Source organism: Sceloporus undulatus, chromosome 2, assembly GCF_019175285.1.
Source record: "Sceloporus undulatus isolate JIND9_A2432 ecotype Alabama chromosome 2, SceUnd_v1.1, whole genome shotgun sequence".
Taxonomy (NCBI): Eukaryota; Metazoa; Chordata; class Lepidosauria; order Squamata; family Phrynosomatidae; genus Sceloporus; species Sceloporus undulatus.
This window is the reverse complement of record NC_056523.1, coordinates 49,292,684-49,302,115: the sequence shown is the minus strand read 5'-3', so window position 1 is coordinate 49,302,115 and position 9,432 is coordinate 49,292,684. Positions and strand designations below refer to the sequence as shown.

Below are 9,432 nucleotides of genomic sequence, written 5' to 3'. Positions count from 1 at the left end.
TGAACAGAAGGTTGGAATGTAGGATATGTCCTGGAAAAGGAGGACAGGCTCACTCCATTTCCAAGCTGCTAACCATTCAAATATCTCAAGATGGCTGCCAGGTTGCCCCTCAGTCCTCTCCTCCGCAGCTAAAACAAGCCCAGCTCCCTCACAGGTCTGTTTCCATCTTCTGCTACACTGCAGAATTAATGCAGTTTGACACCGCTTTAACTATCATGGCTAAATCCTTGTGGAATCCTGGGACTTTGTAGCTTGGTGGGGCACTGGAGCTCTTTGACAGAGAACATGAAATAGCTGTGTTGTTGTTGTATGCCTCCCAGTCATTCCTGACTTACAGCGACCCCAAGGCCATCCTATCATGGAAGTTTGGGGAGGCAAGATTTGTTCAGAGGAGGTTTGCTGCTGCCTTCCCCTGAGGAGGCTGAGAGAGTGTGACTTGCCCAAGGTCACTTAATGGGTTTCATAGCCAAGCTCGGAATTGAACCTTGGTCTTCTTTGAGTCACAGTCCAACGCTCCAACCACTATTCCACCTTGTCTCTCCGAACTATGTCACAAAACTATAAATCCCAGAATCTCATTGCAATGATCTGGGGCAATTAAAGTCCATTCTTCACAGTGCAGATGCTGCTGCTTTGGTTACCCTTGCTCTGTCTGGAGAGATCCTCCTTGAAGGGTAGTTCCCCAAACTGGAGAGGCATAGAGCAAAAGGGGGCAACTCTTGCCTAGCCTCAGCTTGCCTTTCTCGAAAATGGCCGTACTCCACAGTCCTGGCCACCTTCCTTCTGGACATCCAGAGGTGATCGATGAGGCTGGAGGAGGAGAGGAAGAGGAGGGCGGAAAGAAGAGGGGAAGGGAGGAGGAAAAGAAGAGGCATTGGGAGAGAAGAAGGGGAAGGGAGGGGAAAGGGGGACTGAGCCTTAAAAAAAAGGGGGGGGTTTAAAAGGCTTCGCCGCCTCCTTCTTCCCCGGCTGAGGTTGGATCGGACCGCAGGACCAGCTGCTCCCCGAAGGAGTCCCATCATCCCCAGGAGGAGGAGTGCCAGGATTTCAGGTAAAGCAAAACATATCGGCAGCCGAAAATGTGGGGGATGGAGGGGTGGGTCTCCCTGGTGGATGCTTCTGGGAGGCTCCCCTGACCATCCGCCACCCAGCCCTTCCTTCCCTGGCTGCATCCACGCTGGAGGAATAACCCGGTTTGGCACCGCTTTAAATTGCCTTGGCTCAAGGCTCCGTTCTCGGTCCCACAACAAACTGCAACTCCCAGAATTCCACAGCAGCCTTGAGCCAGAGATAAATTAAAGCGATGCCAAACCGGGTTATTCTTCCAGTCTGGTGGCTTCATCCACACTGGAGCAATAACCCGGTTCGACACCTCTACTTCTGCCGTGGCTCCATGCGACTCCTACTCCCACTACTCCCTGAATTTTCCCTCCCCCCCCCCCCCCCCCCCCCCCCCCCTCCTCCCTGAATTTTCCCCCCCCCCCCCCCCGCGCCCCCTCCTCCTGCTCCCTGCTTGATGGCGTCCCTGTCCTGGGGCCTTCTTGGCAAGAAGGTTTCTTCGGGGGAGGTTTGCCCTGGCCTCCTTCCCTGAGGAGGCTGAGAGTCAGGGACTTGGCCAGTCCATCTCGCAAAGGACGATGCCCCCAAAGACAAAGCAGCAGCTGCGGTGCAGGGGGCTGACTCCGGCTCTGGGGCCCGGGGACCGAATGCCCGCTCCGTGGCCTCGGGCGAGTCACACTCTCGCAGCCTCAGAGGAGGGCGACAGGAGGAGAGCAGTCGCAGAGCCACGTTTTGCATTCCCTTGGAGAGCATGATGTGTGTCATCCAGGCTCTTCTTCTAGCCCATCTCCAAAGCTTTGGCTTGTCTCTCGTGTGTGTAGAGCCAGTGTGGCCCCGTAATGGTTTGAGTGGTAGACTCTGGAGACCCCCCCCCCGGGGTTTAGGCAAGTCACACTCTCTCAGCCTGAGGGGAAGGCACTGGGAAAAGCCCTTCTGAACCAGTCTTGACAAGAAAACCCCATGACAGATAGGGCCGCCTTAGGGTCGCCGTAAGCCTGGGGGAACAGGGTTTGAATCCCCGCTCGGCCAAGGAAACCCACTGGGCGTATGGAGCAAGTAGTCACACTCTCTCAGCCTCAAGGAAAGCCCCAGGAGAGGGTCGCCACAAGTCGGGGGGGCAGGGTCCGAATCTCCGCTCGGTCCCCCACCTGGGGACTAACCTTTAGCAAGTCGCACTCTCTCAGCCTCAGCAGAAACCCCTGAGGCGAAGTGGAGAGGGCTCTTTAAGTGCCTGTGTTTGGGCCCCCGCCCCGCCGCTCCGCTTTCCCACCCTCCTGCCTCCCTCGGCGAGCCAAAGGGCTTCCTCTCTCTGCAGCAGGGAAGGGAAGGGAGGGCAATGCCTGGGAGGAGAAAGAGGCGGGAAGCCGGGCGCCCCAGGAGGCAGCAGCTCCCTGCTCGGCCCCTGGGCCCCGAGGCCAGCTGAGAGGGAGGCAGGGAAGAAGGAGAGCAGAAAGGGACCTCCAGGCCCCGGCCGGGACTTTAGCCTCCGGAGAAGATGCTCTGAGTGAAGGGGTTTTTCCGGGGCTTCGGAAGATGAGCCACGCAGGTAGGGCACCAGCAGCAGCAGGAGGAGGAGATGGGGGAAGGGGTGCCGAGGAGGGCCTTCTTTTTCTCCGCCGGGGCTGCAGGCAAGAGCCTTCCTCTGCTGCTCTGAGGAGGGATCGGGGCCTTGGAGGAGAGTCTCCGCACCACAGACTCCCCTGACTCCCTTCTGCTTTTCCTGTTGTCTTGTAACTACTGACTGCTCCTTGTCAATGTCTTCTTGAGTCCCCCCCCGTCGGTCGCCTTGGGAGTTTGGATGGGGAATGACTCTCCTGAGGTCGGGGTCGTTGCCTTGTGGAGCCAGAAGCCGAAGCAGCGTTCCTTTTGCCCCTGTCATGGGCAAGGAGGAGGAGGAGGAGGGGGCGGGGGCCCGGGGGGGGGACTCGGGGGCGCTGGGGGGCGCCTCCAGGTCGTTCCCGAGTCCCGACTTTCTGGGGGTTTCATGGCAAGATTGGCCCACAGCCGGGCGTTTGCCTTCGCCTTCCTCTGAGGGGCTGAGAGAGTGTGACTCGCGGCCAAGGGCGGCCCCCCAGGGGGGCTCCAGGCGCGTCTCTCCAATTTCTGCAGCTTCGGGGAGTCTTTTCCCCCCGGAGCACATTCTTTCTTCCTTCTCTGGAGGCAGAGAGGGCTTCGTCCCCCCATTATTTGTGGCCTTGACGACTTCCCAGGGCGAGGCTAGAGCCAGCCGCGGGGTAGAGAGGGCGGCGGAGCAGGGTTCGAATCCCCCGCTCCTCGGCCAGGAGTCACACTCTCTCGGCCTCAGGAGAAAGGAATGGCGCACCTCCTCTGAGCACCTCTTGCCCCGTGATAGGGGCTTTCGTGGCAGGATTCCTGAGAGGGGATGAAGGAGGAGAATTGTCTTCCTTCTCTCCCTCCCTCCCTCCCTCTCTCTTTCTCCGGGGTCCCGTTTGGATCCCCTCCTTTCCGCCTCCCGTCCCTTCCTTCCCTTCCTGGAAGTGGGGCTGGGAGCGAGGAGGGGGTCCCTGCCGGCTTTTCTGCTTTTTAGGGCTCGTGGTGGCCCTGGGGGGCAGAGGGGCTGGAGGCTGCCCCCTTCTCCCGCCTCCTGTCCCCGAGGAAGAGCTTTTTCTCGCCCGACTGGGGGGGGGGGCACCAGGCGTCGTCCTCCTTTTCCAGGCCCCGTCCTACATGGCCCCCTTCTGTCCGGGAGGAAGAGTGCCCCCATGCCCTCCATTCCGAGCAGGGCTAAGGAGCACGCCTTGACATTTCTGTGAGCGCTTTGAGCTTTTAGGTTTCTGTCCGGCAGGAACTCCAAAAGGTCCTCCATTTTGGCACATGACTGAGGGAAGCAAGAATTTATATTTCTATGAATGTTTTGAGCTTTTATTATTGAAAAACAAGGATCTTCTCCCATTGAAGGCACCGGACCTGGTCTGATCTTGGATGCTAAACAGGATCAGCCCTCGTTAGGACTTGGATGGGAGAATGCCAAGTGCTGTAGTATTTCCGAGGAGGGAACTGGCAAAAACACCTCTAGTATTCCTTGCCTCAGCCTTGGGAAATGCATGGGGTTCTCCGAAGTCAGCTGGCAACCTGCAGCCACACACACACACACACACACACACACGCATGCGCAGAAGAGGGACTTGCTTTTTATATAGCTTCCCAAAGTCACACCAAGAAGGTCCCTTTTTAAAAGGGGGTAACAGTACTGCATGTGACCACTACCACACTTTCTCTCAGTGTCTCTGTTTCTTTCTGTTTGCAAAATGCATTCCAAAAATAGTCTTACAGCAATTTCCATCACATTCCTTCATCACGTCTGAAGAACTGCCGTGGGATGTAGTGGTGCCAGGGCTCATGGGATCATTGTGCCTGAATATTTTAACATCCACAACCACCACCAGTAGCTTCTAATGGTAACTGGTTGACTTCATTGGGACCCTGAGTCTGCTCTAGGTTTTAGAACAACTTGTAGAAGCTGGATGTGTTTTAAGGACAAGATTCAGCCCCTCTAAGGTTTGGACTGACTGGTGTGGATTAACCACCTCAGTGACATGGATGTACCATTTGTTACTGTAGTCCTGACAGTGGCTGTGGGTAGGCACACAATGTATTGTTGTGAGCGATCCCTGTCGTAATACAAAGAAAAGGACCCTTGGAAAGGCAGTGAAGACTCATGAAGTTGGCAAAAGACTTGCTCCCAGTGGAGGTGAAATCTGCCTGAAGTGGCTTGTTTATATTGATCAAGATTGCTCTTTGCATTTGTGGATTCTTTCATAGAATCATAGAGTTGGAAGAGACCACAAGGGCCATCCAGTCCAACCCCCTGCCATGCAGGAAATCTAAATCAAAGAATCCCCGATAGATGACCATCTGTACCCCTATTTAAAGACCTCCAAGGAAGGAGACTCCACTGCACTCTGAGGGAGTGTGTTCCACTGTCAAACAGCCCTTACAGTCAGGAAGTTCCTCCTAATGTTGATGTGGAATCTCTTTTCCTGTAGCTTGCATCCATTGCTCCAGGTCCTAGGGCATTTATCACACGGGGTCTGATCTGGGGCATCTGCGGATGGGGCGATTCGAAATCACGTTATAATGAGAATGTATTTTCATTTGTGTGTGTGTGTGTACATATATGTGAGTGTGTGTGTGTGTATATATATATATATGTGTGTGTGTGTGTATCAATGACTTGGAGGAAGGAATGGAAGGCATGCTTATCAGATTTGCAGATGACCCTAAATTGGGAAGGCTAGTTAATACCACAGAGGACAGGATCAGAATTCAAAATGACTTTTACAAAGCTGGGCCGAAAGTAACAAGATGAATTTCAACAGGGAGAAATATAGGAAACTATACTTGGACAATAAAAGTGAAATGCAGATATAGGATGGATGATACCTGGCTTGATGGGAGTACATGTGAAAAGCATCTAGAATTCTTAGTGCATCAGAAGCTGAACATGAGTCAGCAATGTGATGCGGCAGCTAAGAAAGGTAATGCAATTCTAGACAGCAGCAATAGGAGTATAATGTCTAGATTGTGGGAAGTGATAGTACCACTCTATTTTGTTTTGGTCATACCTCACCTGGAATACTGTGTCCAGTTGTGGGCATCACAATTTAAGAAGTATGTTGAAGGTTGGAGTATGTCCAGAGGAGGGTGACCCAAATGGTGAAAGGTCTGCAAACTGTACACTATAAGGAGTGGCTTTGAGAGCTAGGAATGTTTAGCCTGGATAGGAGAAGTTAATAATAATAATAATAATAATAATAACAACAACAACAACAACAACATTTATTTATATTTTCCGCCTCTCCCTGCCGATCGAAGCGGGATTACAACGGATAAAATCAAACAATACAGTTACAAAATGTCAATAAAAGCATATAAAAATACATGCACAGTAATTAAAATAGCCAAATCATCATCTGTTTCTGTACTATTGAATCAAGTGTGGAAGATTCTTTAAGATCAGTTATAAAAGATCAGATGGGTAGGCCCACCGGAAGAGATCCATCTTAAGTGCTTTCTCAAAGGCATCTAAGGTGGTGATAAGCATGGATCGCTTCCGGTAAGTTGCTCTAAAGTGTGGGGGCCGCAGCTGTGAACACTTTATGGGGTTGTGGTTAGTCTGGTCTTTGTATATTCCAGTATTTACTTCCCCGATGTTCTGAGAGTGCAGGACGGATTGTGTAGGGAGAGGTATTTCCTTAAATAACTCGGACCCAAGCCATGTAGGGCGTTAAAGGTAATGACCAACACTTTGTATTGGGCCCGGAAGCTGATTGGCAGCCAGTGTAATGATTTTAATATTGGAGTAATATGGTCAGACCTAGATGTATCTGTGACCAATTTGGCTGCAGCGTTTTGGATCAGTTTAAGCTTCTGAACTTGGTACAAAGGTTCCCATGTAGAGCGCACTGCAGAAATCGAAACGAGAGGTTACCAGTGCAAGTACCACTGTTTCAAGGTCCCCCTGGGCCAGGTAGGGGCGCAGTTGGTGTAACAACTGAAGTTGGTACCAAGCGCTCCTGGCCACCACCTCCACCTGAGATGACATGACCTTTTGACTGGGTAAGGTTTTTTTCCAAACCTTTGTGAATGTGTTTTCCTGAGGGGGTGTGGATTCTGTGAGTAACTGGGATGCAGCTAGCAACCTAGCTTTTATAAATTTTGCCAAAGGATTACAAGCTCAGTCCTTTCCAGGGAGAAGAGGGAGAGAGGTGTCTGGGCAGCCATTTTGACGGGGTGAGTTTCCCCCCCCTCCCCAAATCTTTGTGAGTGTATTTTCTTGACGGGTTGGAACTCATAGAGTTGGAACAGAGCACAGGGTCATCCAGTCCAACCCCCTGCCATGCAAGAACTCTTAATCAAAGCATGGCCATCCAGCCTCTGTTTAAAGACCTCCAAAGAAAGAGACTGGATGGCCATGTTTAGGTGGAATCTCTTTTCCTGTAGCTAAATGTTCAGCTCCAAATGACTAAGGAGCACAGCTTAAAAATGTGTGACACCACCAGGAGGGCTGTTCTAGAAATGATTGGATGGTCCTGTAAAGGAGAAAGCGCTTCGCTGGGAGTGATGTTTCTGAAAGATGTGAGTTTTGCATCTCTTGCAATTCGCCATACTTTCCTCTTAACTGTAATGTGGTGCTCAACACCCAGAGAAAAAAGAGTAAAACCTGAGGACTGTGGAATCAGTGACATCCTGAAATTATTTACTATTTTATCTTGGGATGCTCTCGATGACAGCTCTGATGGTTTGTAACATCTACTGAACTACTCTGGCAGGAATTATTTCCTTGTAAATCATGCCAGCCCATCAGTTTTTACACTTTCAGTAACATATGGCAACCAGGTCACAAAGCATATGTTCCAGATTTATCTTAATTCTAGAAAATGTTAATATGGCTTATCTGCACAACCCTATTAAAGTGTGGTTTATTGGCTGGTTAAGATAGCCTAAGGAGCAGAAATTAGCATTTGTAGACTTCATCCTATTGGATTATGTCTGAAATGAGCTCAAATAAATGATGATAAAAAAATATTTCCCCCTTTTCTCTTCCTCTTTATTATATTCAGTATTGTCCATTGATCTCCAGACAGTTGTTTTCAGTTCTACTGAGGCTGCTAAGAGACGGTGACATAGAAGAACATTCATTACATTCATTTTACAGTTCTGTGAGAAGTACACAGTTCTGTACAGTGGTGGTCTTTGGGCAATATAACCTCGGTGGAGAAGGGATGAGATCTTGCTTACCACTTCCACTGCTGCCCATTCTTAGGGCCTAAGTTACAGTAGACCCAAAAAGCAGCAGTAGCAAGGAGGAGGAAGAGGAGATTCTAAGGGTCATCAGTACCTCCACACAATAAGTTCATTTGTATGGGCCCATACCCTCCAACATCACGACCTTGAATCCTGTTTTGGGAGAAAGGTGGGATATAAGTTCAGTAAATAAATAATATACATTTCACAAGGTGAAGACAGGGACACATGTGGTCAAGCAACATCAGAGTGTGATCAAGTTGGCAAACGTTGATAAGGAATAACACAGAATCTGCAGAAGTTTACTTTTGCCTGAGTCTCCTCTCCTGTCAAGTTAATTGAATGAAATTTGCATCTTTTGCATTTTGAACTCATTTTGCATTACTGTATATACTCAACTATAAGTCAACCTCACGTACAAGTCGAGGGCAGGTTTTGGGGTCAAAATTATGGATTGTAACATGACCCGTGGATATGTTGAGGGTAAAACTTAGCAAAATGTAACAAAGAATGTAAAGGATGAAGCAAAGGAAAACATTGTTAAAAACTTTTTTAAAATTTGCAGGCATAACTGTTTGTGTTTACCCTAAAGGCTGGATGGATGAGTAGAGGGGACTGATGCTTCTGGGTGCTCCGAGAAGTGATTTAGCTCTCACCTTTCACCAAGGGATGGTTCCTTTTTTGATAAGAGTTAAAGTACAGTACTTATTTTGACCCGTGGATAAGTCGGCCCATGTTTTTTGTGTCAATTTTTGACTAAAATTTCTAGATTTATACATGAGCATTGAAATAAGCTAAAAAATGGGGAAATGTGGGGGGAGGAGAGAGAAACTGGGACATTTTAAAATCAGCTGAAAAAGTAGAATGACAGATGGTTAGTTGGAATTGTCCCTACCAAATCAAGACAGAGGATATTTGGGGCACAGCAAGTACCCAGTTGAAGTTCTGTTCCTGTCAAATGAAACTCAGGCTTCTGCACCTCCCTAATCCTAATACGCGCTCTGCGCGTAAAAAATGACGGCGGCCGTTCCAGACAGACGCCGTCATGAGGATGTCACGGCCGCTCCGCCTCTACATGGGGCGGCACGAACGTCACGTCCTCGCTCCGCGCCAGGGCGCCTAGGGCGCCCTTTGCGCGAACCAGGAAGGAGCTTCCTTTTGGAGCTCCTTCCTGGTTTGAGGCGCCGCTTTGCTTCGCTGGGCGCAGCCTTCAGATGGCTGCGCCCAGCGAAGCAAGGGAGAAAGGGGCCAAGCGGCCCCTTTCTCCCCCTCCCCGCCGCCGCGGGGTGTCCTTGGGGCTTGAAGCCCCAAGGACACCCCTTTTCAGGCTGCGGGGAAGCGGCGTTTTGCCACTTCCCCGCAGCCTGAAAAGCGGCAGATCGGGGCCTCGGTGGCTGCCGTTCTGGCCACTGAGGCCCCGATACACCGGGGAAAGGGGCGGGTGCAGCCCGCCCCAAATAGGCGGTCTGTAACCCGCCTCAGTTAACATTTTGCTTTATTTGGATTGAGTCAAAGTCCCTTTGACCCAGATATCTACCATTCAAAGGAGCAAAGGTATCTACATCTGCTTAAATGTCAGGAGTAGTTATGTGTACAGGTGTACCC

The 9,432-nt window shown here is 50.5% G+C and overlaps 1 protein-coding gene across 5 annotated transcripts in view; it reads left to right on the top strand.

Moving 5' to 3' along the window:
- Positions 1-943: 943 nt before the first annotated feature.
- FGD5 (FYVE, RhoGEF and PH domain containing 5) overlaps positions 944-9,432 on the top strand; it is a 232,916-nt gene continuing 224,427 nt past the window's right edge. For 3 of the 5 annotated variants that reach the window (XM_042451714.1, XM_042451716.1, XM_042451713.1), the window contains exon 1: positions 2,406-2,605. In XM_042451714.1, coding sequence (XP_042307648.1) covers positions 2,593-2,605 — 13 coding nt within the window. In that variant the 5' untranslated portion in view covers positions 2,406-2,592. Of the gene's footprint in view, positions 1,052-2,405; positions 2,606-9,432 lie in introns of those variants that run through there. The other 2 variants (XM_042451717.1, XM_042451715.1) reach the window with 2 other exon arrangements.